The sequence below is a fragment of the Carassius gibelio genome, chromosome B2, assembly GCF_023724105.1.
Source record: "Carassius gibelio isolate Cgi1373 ecotype wild population from Czech Republic chromosome B2, carGib1.2-hapl.c, whole genome shotgun sequence".
Taxonomy (NCBI): domain Eukaryota; kingdom Metazoa; phylum Chordata; class Actinopteri; order Cypriniformes; family Cyprinidae; genus Carassius; species Carassius gibelio.
In genome coordinates this window covers 19,701,433-19,715,615 of record NC_068397.1, presented here as the reverse complement: position 1 = coordinate 19,715,615, position 14,183 = coordinate 19,701,433, and the positions used below count along the sequence as shown (strand labels likewise).

Here is a 14,183-nt window from a genome sequence, read left to right as displayed (position 1 = left end):
TATCAGTGTGTGACACAATCTCAAAATTGATCAAATTGATTTTTTATTTTTTTTTGTCCATATCGCACAGCCCTAGTTCATTCAATAAATACAGTTAACAATCTAGATTCTGTACTAAGTTATTAACCCAACAATAGAGGGGTCAGTTAATTTTTTTTGAAGTGGGCCGCACAAACATTTGTGTTTGGTTGTGTGGGCCGTGAGTTGAAAAAGGTTGGGAACCACTGATCTAGCACATAAAGGTATAGTAATATATTTATATAATTGCTATAGTATTGTAATGCATCAGAGTGATTTTCTAAAAATAAAAATAAAATATATTGGTTCCATACATCAGATGCTGATGGGATGAAGGATAATCTGAACGCCACACTTGCAGTCGATTGTGAGAAAGTAAAGGGTTTTAGGCAGACAAAACATTTGGATGCATCACCAGAAAAATCTTGTGATGCACAGGAAGACTGAGTTAAGACATTTTCATTACAATTTAAAAATGTTTAATTACAACAACCTTGACGGTTGTAGCCTTAGCTTCAATGAATAATGTTTAACAGGAACTATCACAAGACATTTACTCCTAAACAGGGGAAGTAAAAGGAACTGTTTGGCCAGGTGTCCTCTAACAGCCTTAACTGTTGTTTTGTATTGCCCTACAACTGTAGTTTATTGTTTTAACACACACACAGTGTTGCTTTTGTCAGAAAAAAGGAAAAGACTGACTAATTACCAAACCAATGCAAAAAAAAAAAAAAAAAAAAAAATTAAGACTACATAACAAAATGTAAATAAAACTCCTATTACACACTACCAGCATATCCAGAAGAACTCTTGTAAATATATTAGTCAGGCATCCACTCATGCCACAGTTAGCTCTTGACTTTTGGCTGCGGATAACACACTTCATTGCTCTTTTCTTACATCAAGATCTGTGCAGGCATCTGCTCAGCAGCATTACATCATAAGACTCCAGAGAGCATTAACACCACCACAGTAGAGAATGTAATGCCCAACTACTGTCCCATCTGTTCTGGAAAGCCCCCTGCCAGTTAAACTAACACCTTTCAAACTCACTCGCCCTCCACCACAGGACATCTAGGTAAATCAAATCAGGAGACATTCATCCCAATTTAGCACACTTCTCGGGATGGGAATGTAAGTGTAAAACTACTTTGAGCTCAATACCTTAACATTTAAGGTATCAAAATATATTGGTACTAGATTACTTATCAGCCATTATTAGAAGTTTTTTATTTAGCATCAGATGATATTTTTAATGTAACTGTGCAATGCCAATGCTGTCATCATTAACAAAAAATCTTTACCTGGAATAAAAAATAAAAAATAAAAAATAAATAAAAAAAAAACAAATTGCCAAAAACTAAAATTAAAAGATAAAATAATAAAAAAAATATAAATATTACAATAGTATATTTATACTAAAATAACACTTTTTATTGTTAAAAATACAGTACTAAGTTGTAAACCGTAATCTTTAACATGCACTCTTCATACATATTGTTGTGGTGACAATTCACTTGCACAATTTAAAATGACTGATTTTAGTTTGTAGTATTTAAAGATTTAATTTAGACAAAATACAGTATCTAATATTAGACATTAATCTGAAAATATATAGAGACAAACAATTCCTCCTATTCCTTCAGATGTTATTTGAGAACAAAGAGTGAGCTTATATTATAAATATAAATTTATTTTTGTTATATATATATATATATATATATATATATATATATATATATATATATATATAAAATTTCACATTTGTTGTGTGGCTTCTGTTTGCAGCTTCCAACAAGCACACAATATGAGCTCAGTTTAATAATTCATTGTGTTTGGCTGCAATATGTCTATACATCCGTGTGTGTGCAGGAGAACATGATACTCTAACACACACAAACTTACAAGCACACCCCAACACTCAAACATACACACCGACATAAACACAACCCACAAAGGACATGTTACTGAGCTCTCTCAGTGTACATTTAAGTGTGGTTTACAATAGCCATGCAGATATAAATGAACAAAAGAAAACAAGACAACATAAAATATATGACAGCTGATGGCTAACATACCATTTAACATGCGTTAAGGCCAAGAGAGATGATGTGCTAGCGGGGGGATGATGGGGCTCTTAAAATGACAGGAACTAGTGGTGATAATATCGTGTTCTCCAGATGGCCGGCTATCTCCTCTCTTTTACATGGGCAGGCCAGAGCAATTCAAGCCTCCCTGGGGAAATGAAGAGCTTTTGCGGAAGAGCCCAAGTCATTGAGTCCTCAACTACTCATCCCATTACATGAAAGGGAAGGCCACTCTCTTCACCACAGCTATTGCTTCATTCAGCCATGACGAACAAACCTGGACTCTAGGAATTGCTATCTGATCCATAAAATGCTCGTAAAAAAGCTGGGAGATAAAATATGTGCCATCTGATCACTTCTAGCCTTCAAGGAATGCTTCAGCATTTACATCAAGAACTGGTTTGATCACCTATATTTTGACAAGAAGCTACAATGCAATATAGCCATCACGTTTATGGCAGGGCAATGTATTGATGTGAGTGTAAAACATTTGCAACAGTAACTAAACATCAGATGTGTAATGCTTCCTTCTATCTTGGATTGCAGTGCAAAGACAACTGTAAGTAAGCCATTCATAGGTCATGAGCAGAACCCTTTGTCTGAATGATATGGGTGATGCAAAATAATTCATAGGAGCTTTGAGGAAACCCGTAAGGAAACAATTATTATATTTCAAAATCCATTTTGGTATTAATTAACAATGATTTGTGACCCAATTTTGGGTCATGACCAACCAGTTGAGATCCACAGAACTAGGTGATGGGTGAGCGAGAGCAATAAGATAACTCCGGTCTCTGACATCTTTTACAAAGCATGTAACATAACACATAACAGCTGAGCACTTGGCTAAATATCGTAGCCTCTTATGGAAGCTTCTGCTGAAGATAAAGTTTCATATCAATCCCTAAAGAGCCAATGCATACTGCAGTATCACAAAAAGAGAGAGAGAGAGAGAGAGAGAGAGAGAGAGAGAGGAGCTGCTTCTCTCAGTATTTGGGAGGTTTCCAAGTGCCCTGAATGACCCCCGTGTGAGAAGGACAGGATGAGACTCAGGGACATTAAATGCTCAATGCTAAGAGCCAAAAATGGACAGAACTCAACCAGCAATTACAACTCCGTCACTCCGCAGGGGAACAGAGTTTAAATAAAGATTTCTCTGGTCTTTGATATTGAGAAAAATATACAGTGTCTGGTTATGTAAATGAAAGAGAACAGGAGTTCAGGCCGTGGTTGAGTGACCATCCTAACCGCAGTCTGACTTTCACTACAGATGAACAGAATGTTTCTATTATGATGTAACAATAGATGTCTGCTGTCTGATAAAAAATATGAGTTTGAACCATTTTTGTGATGAATTAGGTTGAGTTCGCAATTTATGTAAAAGTAAATAACATATTAATCTTTAACTTTTAATATAAAACATTCTGGGACTACAACAATGAGTCGAAGCAAAGCATTGTACAACCACGCCTTTAAGAGTCACAGCGTTTCTGGTTTTAATCACTGAGGGTGGAAATAAAATAAGGGAGGCTGTGTCTAGAAATGCAGACTGGATACTTCTTTGACTTAATTACTTTGTATGTAAATAGTATATGTTTGTAACATACTACATTCATCATATTGTCCTTGTCATGTGACAGCTGCTTCACTGCCAATCCCAAATCACCCATGAAAACATACTTTAGAAAACGATCATTATTTGTTTTACATTTATTTATTTAAAACATATCATTGTGTATTTCGGCATTACGTTTTGCAGCCATGCACAGAAATGATTAAAGACACACATTGTCTGAAAGAACTAAATGGCAAAGAGAGAAACATCATGTGGAGTTATTTTTTTGTATTATTCAATATAATTTTAAGTAATAATGAATCATTAGTGTATCATGATACATATATTACAGTAAGAGTAGAGTAAAGGGATTTGTGATTTTTTTGTAAGTAACTGATTTATATAAGTGGAAAATAGATAATTCATGTTATTTTTAATAAATAAAAAATAAATATAGAACAGATTAAACATATTGCCAATAGACAATTACACTAATACATGTTTTGTCTATATTCTTAATAAATATTAGCTGGTTAGTTAAATTATTTGAAATTAAATAAATTTAGATTCATTTACAGCTTTTACTGAACACTCTCCCTGAATTGTGAATCAATTCTTGTTTATGTCTGATTCTAAAGGAAACCGAAATTGTTACTTGTAATGAAATGGCATTCAAAATTAAACTATTCACTAAAATATCAAATAAGTAAATATTTCACAGCAATATTTCTGGCTATGGTTTGGCAAAAATTCTTACTGTACAAAACAGCAATGGCAGAAGGATTGTCAAGAATGTGCATACGTGCATCTACACCCCATCTCCTCCCTGAAATCACCATTTATGGAACTTTCAATGCCTAGTTTTAGTATGCATAACCTCATCTCCATATCATTTACATGCATAGTCCCATCCACGTGACACCAAGTTTAACACCGAGACATTAAGGAATTATGAGATGGGGACGATAATGGAATTTTTGCCACACACATACATTTTTATTGCTAAAAATTATTAGGGTTGGGTACCAAAACCCGGCACCAACTGTACACAAATTCGCCCTTAACACATATGAACAAATACTTTAATTATACATATTTAAATATACTCAATTTAATAATACATCCTTTATACATACACTACTCTGCAAAAGTCTTAGTCTAAGGCAGTCTGTTGTCAGACTGCTTGTGCATTCAACAATCTCACTAGACTATTATTAAAATTGATGGCAAAATCAATGTTTGGAAATGTAAACTTATATTTCCTTCTGACATACTACAGCAAAATATATAAATAACTGGCTTAAAACACTTTTTTGGGGTGAAAATACTAATGTGCCTAAGACTGTACTTTACAAATGGCATTGTTGCTACTTTATAAAGAACAATGATACAGTCATTCACTGTATCAACTGATTAAAAACAGGGACAGACAGACAGCACTCATTTTAACTAAATATCAGCGAGATTAAAAGAGATACAGTAGAAACATTGTGTGGTCTTGTATTAAATAATGACCCAGATCATGAAATACATTTATTAGCCTTAGAGTAAGGGAAGCTTGGCAAATGAGAGTATGCAAAGAGTGTGTGAAAGCTATGGATTTATTTTAAATCTTTTTAATGTTCTTTAATGTTATCCTTTTTAGGATTTATTTATTTATTATTTTTTATAGAAGTATCGGTATCAGTATCAGGCACTGTTTAGGCTCCAGTACCATTTTAAAAGTATCGAAATGCCACCGGTATCGTATAAAACCCAATCGATACCCAACCATAAAAATTATCCAGTATCCTTGTTTTGCTTTATAATAAATATATGAAAATATCCATAAAAAAATGGTTTAAAGTTATTTTCAGATATATTTTAGAATAGAGTTGATATTATTTTACACTGGCCAAATAGTATTTTAAAACTTTTTTTGTTTTAAACAATTCAAATAAAATTTAATGTATGCCATTTTGTGGATGAACATCTATTTTTTGAATCCAGCAGTGTCTACCATAATATTGAAGTAAGTGCCAGAAGCAGGGTTGGTTACTCCTGGTTTATAATGTCCATATGGTGTGAACATATTTACACCAAGTTAATTTTTTTAAATCATGATGTGCGTGAAAAATTGCGTACGCATGTTTCTATGCCCAATTTGTGCATACGCAACGTTTATAAATGAGACTGTGACGAGTGGGGCGGGGCCGAGAGTCGTGGGAACGGGCGAGGCCGGTGGAGTGATTGGAGATGAACTACACCTGCTCGACCCACCGGTCTCGAGTCCCACGGAGGAGATGGAAGGATATAAAACTGGAGCAACGACAGTGAAGGAAGAGAGAGGACCAGGCCTGGGCTTTTAGTTGTGTTTTGTGTTTATTTTTGATTATTAAAGTCTCAGTTGATTGTTCACCGGTTCCCGCCTCCTCCTTCCCGATGATTACGAAGGTTAAATTATTACAGAGACCCCTGGTCATTTCCAGACCGGGTTTGGGCTTCAGCTTATGCAAACTAGGGGTGTGCACGGAGAGTCGAACATTCGAATATTCGTTCTGCTCTAATTATTCGATAAATAAAAATTATATTCGAATTTTGGCAAAAAAAAAGAAAAGAAAAAAAGTTCACAATAAAACCTAATTTGGTCATTTTCTGTGATTCTCCACGACATATTTGAAGACGTATGCAAGCAAAAAATAATTAATGAATGAATAAGGGGCCGTTCACATATCGGGCCTAAAAACGTGTGGAAAACGCTAGGTGCGCCACTTTCTCCTTCTTTCCAAAGAGCTCGGGCAGAAGCGCTCCTGAGGCGTCTGCCATTGCTAAGCAACAATGACGCACTCTCTCTATGAAGACGTGGAAATTCCAGCAAAGGATAAATGGATTTGAATGTGATATTTGCGGAAAACGCCCATCCCTAATGCAAACCTCTATATAACAACAACGCCCATTCAACTTCTGAAAACCCATACATGAAGCTATATAATGGGATCAGAAAAGTGATGCCTTAACCAAACACTAACTTGTGTTCCCATATGGGAGACCAACCAGCCAGCTCTGTTTCTGGATCATTAACTTCTACAAAGTGCCATCCAATGCATCAACTTCAACATTTGTGCTCATCTAATAAAAACTAATTCAGCCATGTTGCTGCAGCAATCATTTCTGTATGGTCCACCAGCTGCTACATCTCCCCAGGTGCATCTGAATCCATGCTTCATGACCAATGAATAATGAAGTCAGCAGTATAGAGTTTATATGAAAGACAATTTATATGTCAACTGTTTTGAGGGTGATGTGCCATATTCCCTGTAAACATGGTCACCCACGGTCTTAGACCCCAGGTTAACACAGATGATCCTAAACTGAAAATTTCAGCTGCACTGAAAAGGGGACCCATGCGTGGGCCACTTAATAATAGTGACCGTTCAACCGCAAAGTAACAGACTGAAATCTAAGCTATCTGATTGAGTCAGGTCTGCTCTCAAGGGACACACTGAAGGTATGGAACAGCTTTGTACAGGCAAGTATGTTCCTTTTAATTTACAGATCTGCACAATGCTCCTGCATTAGTGATGAGATGCACATTTGGAAGTGTCAGCAGTACTTCAGGGACAACTAGAAGGGAAAAAATAAAAATTGTATGAAGAATTGTATCTGCAGAACACAAAAGAAGTTACTCTGAAAAATGTTTCAAATGCTTTGGTCAATGGACATTGGCGTTCAAAACAACACAGCGCCCTGTCGACTTTTATTGCATGAACGAAAAAAAAAAGTTTGTGTTCCACAGAAGAAAGAAACGCAAAGAGGTTTGGAATGCCAGTCCAACAGTCACTGTGTTATTTTCATATGTAGGATTATACTTTCTCCCATTCAATTTTCTACAGGATTCCATGCTTTATAGCACCATTTGACATCATATAACGGTAGAGGAAACCTCCTCATGACTTCCAGATCATAAATCTCTTACAGGGTAGTCCTAACTCCAATGACAGACGGAGTGCCTTAGAAAATAATTTATGGACTCCGTCAACATGCTGTACAGCGGGAAGACAGGCACTGCTTAAATAGTGACAATGACAAAACCTTCAAATTAAGACAAAATAAAACTACAAACCCGACCTTAATTTGTTTTCTGGAAAATACATTTAATGGTACATTTAATGCATCATATTTTAAAATGTATCAATGGATCTGCTTGCTGATAAAAAATAACTGCAATTTATCAAATATGCACATAAAAGAGTAACATTGGAATTGTATGTTTCTTTTTACAAAAATGTTGCTTCTTTTTACAAAAACGAGTGCACTGGAGTAACTTTTATTAACCACTTCTAGACAACCAAGTTAGACAAACTCTATACAAAGTCTATAAAGTTGCCATTAACTGAGTGTTTTCTATAGGTAACATAAAAAACTGTGACATTAATGTCATGCCTACATAAAAGTTAATAGAAAATTGCAAACGCCAATATTATGTGGCGCTGAATCAAGAGGAAAAGCTCTGACAAATCACAACAACAAATCACTGATGATAAACATACAAAGTCCATTACCCGAATGAATGTACAATAATAAAATTGTTAATAATGAAATGAATAACAGTTTACAATAAAGTGTTTCGAGTTTGCCATTCAAATCGATATTGACTATTGTTTATAAAACGGAATTAAATCCCAACAGCACCTGTGGCACAAAACATGAGCACAGTTAAGCTAAAGCTAAGATGTTTCACAACAACAGGATACACCTTAAACGCAACAATAGAAAAGGATCTTACCATGTAGGAAGCCTAAGGCAGGTCAGTCCACTTTTCAGATCTGAAATGTTCTTCATTTGCCAATATTTTGCGCCCCACGGGCTACATTAGCCAGGCTGCTAAGTGTACGTCCTCTCTCCTCCATGTGCTCAGCTGCACGCGCGTCGTGGGGCGCTTTGCATAGAGTCAGATCTGGGCTTGACGTCACCGCGTTACACCTTCATCTATTACTCCACAAAACGATAAGAAAATATTTTCTGCCTCGTAAATTTATACTATATAGTCTGTTTAGCTTCATTATCATCCTTACAGTGACTGTAAATATCATAGTGTTTGACACTAAAACTTTTACCCTAAATGATCAGACAAGCAGACACTGTCTGTGATAGATGTCACTTTTTCAGGAGTCTTCCTTCTCTGAGTTTTCATCTACATGGGCCCAAGGTTGGTCATAAAGACTCTTACCTACCATAAAGAATGTAATAATCATAATGTATTCGCTAGAAATTATTGTAATGAGAATAATGCATGTATGATTAGGTAAACCATCAAATGCAATCACAGCCTTTACCTCTGGATGTGTAAGTGGCTCATTTGAGGATGCCTGACAAACTGAAGCATGTTTTAATGTTTTTATTTTTTAAATCATGGTCCACAGAGTATTAAAAGTGTGAATAGATAAGGTTTAAGCATGTGTTCAGAAAAGGCACACAGAACATATTTAGTCTGATTTAGTCTTCATCCATGCAGTAGTTTAGTTACTAATCGTCCAACATCCAGTTAGCAGAAAAAAAAGAAAAAAAAATGATATCAGGGAAAATTATGGGCAAAAAAAAAAGTGAAAACTGGGTATGAAAAGGAGTATGTATGCCATCTACCGAACCCTTAAATACTGTTTTTTTTTTCACAAATATGTCACTTGTGAGTTGAAGAAAGAAATAAGATGGTTTGCTTATGTAACTCCCTGTTCCAGTATGGTCTTCAAAACCCATCCCCTGAAGGGAATGTGACATTTTTGACCAGCAGGTGCATCTAAGCTCTTATAAGAAAGTTAAATTAGGTACTCTCAGAATCAGACACGCTCATCTTTATTTTCTTGTAGAACATGCAGTTAACAAAAACTGAGCCCACTGCAAACACCACTTACTCAAACAAGTGTAGTCAAGATCATTAACAGTCAGTGACATGAAATCAATATGTAGATGTGAGATTTACATAAGGCACTGGCTTTGATACTTGTAAATCGAGAGTGTATCTCTGACACAAGCACTAGTCATCCTTAAAGTTACAAACAGATGATTGCACTGCCAAGGTAAGTTATGTAAAATAGTGTCTTACGTACACTGAAAATATGCCAAATCTATTAAACATCAAATGTGTGTGTGTGACTGTATTTTCTTAATGGATTACCTAATTGAGGGCTTTGAAGGTATCATGAGAGTGAAATAAGCAAAAGTAATGAGTCCACAATACAGGATTAGCCAAAAACACAGTTTTATAGAGAAATGCATTTTACGATTCGGTAATCAACAACATCTTGAATACATATATGCAATATGTACAAAACTTACAAAAACAAAACATTAAGTTAATGGTAAACAGTAAATGGAACTGCAGACCATTTCATTACTAAAAAATTAAATTAAATACAAATAAGTATAACCTCCATTATGTTCACATTGAGGCAGTGTAACTGTATATATCAATGTCAGATTGCTCACTACTTGCCACACCCTCAAGACCTTGTATTGACTTGACATAATCATACAAGGACACTTAAAACAAGTTCAGTCCATAAATTAAGTCCAAGCAAGTTAAGAACTGCTCAGCTGCTCAAGTCTCTGTTTCAAATGTTCACATTTCCTCCTTAATTGCTCCTTAAGTGACATAAGTTTTTGTTCATCTTCTTGCATGGTCGCTATGCACTGCGTCGCCTTCTTGAGTATCACCACTTTGGCAGCTTTCTCGTTGTTGGCCACGTCAGGGATCACGTCTCTCAGCGCGAAGAAACTGAGTTTGAGCTCGTTCCGCCGTTGCCGCTCGAGAACGTTATGAGTCCTGCGTTTGTCGTTATCCTCAGAGTCCGACGTCCTGGGACTCGCGCATTTGCGGTTGTGATTCATTTGTTTTAACATCCGGATGTGACTCTCGAATTTAATCCGCTTGACTGCAGGCTGCTCGCTCCGCGTGGACGGCTGCGCGGCGTAATTGTGTTGGTGAATATTAACATGACACCGCTTGAGGACGACGGGGCTTTGATGCGTTGCGTTTGCGTCAGGCTTTCTCGCGGACTTTCTCTTTTCCACCGTGACAACGTCAATTTCCTCCTCCTCTTCGTCATCTGTTTGGGTTAAAAAAAAAAAAAATGTCAATTGCCGGTCAGCTTATTCTAGTCTAGACAAGTTTACGTAGAATAACACGCAGTGGGCGGGGCGTCTCTACGCATTTGACCCTAAAATCTAGTATTAGCCACCACAAATTCTTACATTGTAAAAAACACAATAAGCAACAATAATTACAACTAATAAATGGAAACTTATCTAAAAGTGTAAAGTACACTTCGTTTTAATCCGCATTATATAAAAAAAGCTGACCGTTACTCACCGGAATCGCTGTCACTGCTGCTCCCGCTGTTCGGAGGAGTGTCCAGCGGCAGTGTTGGGGAAGTCGGTTTTGATGACGGTCTACACGGCTTTGAGCTGTCAGTCAGCGGGAAAGGGCACACCACTGACGGGTCAATGCACTGTGAGGCAACAGGAGTGCTCATGTCCTGGAGGTAGCTGTCGCTCCTGGAGGACTCTTTCCTCGCCGCCTGGAGCGACGCTAATCTCTCAGACACCGCCTTCTCCAGTTTAGCCGCAGCGGAGAAACCACTCCACATACAGTCCTGAATGATAATCGACTTCAGTAGAGTCTGGGAGTAGTCCGCGTCGCAAATAAAACTGTGGTTGACCACGTCGTCCCCGAGAAACTCCGACACCATTTCCAGCTGGTCGGCCGTGGAGGGGAAGGGGTCTGACAGCGAGGGACGCCGGCTCGGGGAGAGCGGCGGAGTGGGGAGCAGTTCAAATTTCTTCCATATGTCTTCATTGGGCGCCGGTGGCTGTCCGTGCTGCTGGTTATAAAAATCCTCATCCTCGTTGTCGAAATAGAAATAGGGCTGGTAGGAGTCGTAGTCGTAATCGTAATTTTTACTCGCCATACTTGAATTCAGCGGCATGGTGAATACCTGTGAATAAATTATGGATAAACACTTTAAATGAGACCGCCCTTTAAATGTTGCACAACTTGTTATTCATCTTAGGTCTAAATTTCAGTGCAGTATAGTTATCTTGCAAACTCATCAACTGAATGTCACGCATTAAACAATACAGAAAACTTAAAATACCTAAGAATATAGTCTTGATTTTATGATCCAAAAGGTTTAAAGACATAAGGTTGGCCATATATATATATATAGATAGATAGATAGATAAAAACGTTCAACGTGAGAATAAAGCATCATTCAGAAAGACTTACCGTAAATTAGGTGAAACTGAATAAAGACTGACAATTCAGCGAGATGTCAGTGTATGTGAACTATCAGGTAAAAGTAAGTCCAAAGTGGGAGTGGGTGGCGCCGCGCAAACTCGACTGCTGCACACGAGCGACTGCTTGTCACTTACTGCAAGATTTCGAACAGCTGCTGGCGTGAGTTTTAATACTACGGTTTGTTTTCCCCCTCCTAGGTTGTTTTACTCTCCTAGATATTCATGCGCCGTTCCCGCCAAATAAGCAGGGCGTGGAAAGATGAACAGAACACAAACTTGTTCGTTTCTTGTTAATTGCTCTAATAAAACATATGAAATGAGAACAACTGAATAAAAATGTATGTATAAATGAAAAATAATGCTTGAGATGTGACCTTATTTAATGGAAACGAGTTACAAATGGTACTACTTGTTAGCGCGGAGTTGTTCCGGGGCGGAGTTTATGAGAACACTTGAGTTATGCATGAGGATAATTCCGAGAATCATTGAGTGTGTAGTAGACTACAGCAGAACCCAACGCTTCTTATTGACACCGATTACTAGATCCTCTCACAGATGATTGTGCTGGGTGTCAGAAGGGGTGATTTTATATCACAAAAATGTAACTGTTTCATAGAATAAATCCACAGACATCCTAATTATCCTAATAATTATTTCTGATAATAACATTAAGCACTTTGACGATTATTTTTGAGAATGTGAATTGTTTATTGTTATTTAATGCAGTTACGGTCGTTATTTGCATTACAGTAATGCTGTAATGTTGCATATTACATAGGCTATGTTGTAATCATCATCATCATAATTATCATCATCACTTTATTACGAATAAATCAAAATTAGAGTCAGTTTTATTACTGATTATCAAAATGAGTCTGATGTAGTGTTTGATCTTGAACTGATGCATGAAGGAGCACACCTCGATTCTGTCAGAGAAGTGGTTTGTGCTTCCCTCTGGTGGCTATCTGTAATAATTATCAGGATTGAACTCAATTGAGTGATATAATAATTAATCTGTCTGAGGCAAACATTGAGTTTATCTGCAGTAATTACGCTTTTTAATTGAGTGTTATATTAAGCACGATTCAAATACTTAAACCGTTTTAAGGTTATTTTAAACTGGTGTTTATTTGTGTCTTGGGACCTAATTTGAATATTTTTGGGAACAAATTGTTGAATAAAATGTAGCCCAGTGGTATATTGATTTAGTTGTATAATCCATAATAATCCTTAATTGTTTTGTTCAAAATATTTCTGTATGGGCACAATAAAACAATATTTATCAAAGTTTGGAGTCTGTAAGATTTGTTGATAGTGATTGGTTTCTAATTTAAAAGTGCTAAAAGGTATTTTACTCCTGTGATGGCACAGCTGAATTTTCAGCAGTTATTTCTCCAGTCTTCAGTGTCACGCGATCCTTCAGAAATCATTCAAATATTCTGATTTGGTGCTCAGTAAACATTTTTATCAACCAGCTGTACTGCTTCTTTGTAAAAAAAAAAAGGAAAAAAAGAAAAAAAAAGAAAAAACCTGCATTTAAACATTCTTTTTCCAGTGACCAACAAGCTCAAAACAGAAAAAAAGAAAAGAAGAAGCCATTTTGATATCATTATTATTTATTTATTTGGTTGTTGTTGTTGTTCTTCACAGATAATTTTGCCTTAAACAGTTGTGGTTACAATTCACTTTTATTCACTCACTTAATGCTACAAATAATATTTTCTGTGTCCCACAGATCACAGAGCTTTAAAAAATCTGGATGATTGAATAGTGATGCTATTCTATGTGAGCACTTGATACTTTTCAAGATGGCATAATGAAGTGTGATATATGGCTTAGCACAGATTCATAAGGCCCCACCCTCTCACACTATGCTTCTGAGAATCGACAGGTCTGCTTTACTACCAGACATTCAACTCGACCTGCCTTCCCTTAGTTTGCAGAATGCCAAGGGCCCATGTTTAGTCATGGGTGTGAGGGAGGTGGGGAGGGGAGGGCTTTTACACTGGGGTTACTATTAAAGGTTTGAATCTCAGAGCCAAGTGTGCGCAAGGGAAAGCCTGACCCCATGGGAATGCAGTGTACCATACATAGTGTTGGACCATCTGCACTTCATCGTTGAGTGGAGGCCAAACAAATCATGACTCATCACATTTACACATCAGATTTTTGTCAATGTCTGCCAGGTAACATGCTAAAAACATATCCCAAATGGTACTATGTACAGTAGGGGGAAAGTTTGATTAAGG

General features: G+C 36.8%; 1 protein-coding gene and 1 long non-coding RNA gene across 5 annotated transcripts in view; both read right to left on the bottom strand.

Annotated features, from left to right (window-relative positions):
* The window catches only part of LOC127950721 (uncharacterized), a 48,939-nt gene extending 40,323 nt beyond the window's left edge, over nucleotides 1–8,616 (bottom strand). For 2 of the 4 annotated variants that reach the window (XR_008152520.1, XR_008152522.1), the window contains exon 1: nucleotides 8,426–8,616. This is a non-coding gene — a long non-coding RNA (uncharacterized LOC127950721). The remainder of the gene's footprint in view (nucleotides 1–8,425) is intronic. The other 2 variants (XR_008152521.1, XR_008152523.1) reach the window with 2 other exon arrangements.
* Nucleotides 8,617–9,881: 1,265 nt separating this feature from the next.
* Nucleotides 9,882–12,552, bottom strand: LOC127951108 (transcriptional regulator Myc-B). The gene is made up of 3 exons (XM_052548772.1): nucleotides 11,924–12,552; nucleotides 11,009–11,633; nucleotides 9,882–10,745 (listed from the first exon to the last, which is right to left on the bottom strand). Exons 2-3 carry the CDS (start codon nucleotides 11,622–11,624, stop codon nucleotides 10,219–10,221), a joined length of 1,143 nt encoding a protein of 380 aa, XP_052404732.1. The 5' UTR covers nucleotides 11,625–11,633; nucleotides 11,924–12,552; the 3' UTR covers nucleotides 9,882–10,218.
* Between the last annotated feature and the right edge of the window lie 1,631 nt (nucleotides 12,553–14,183).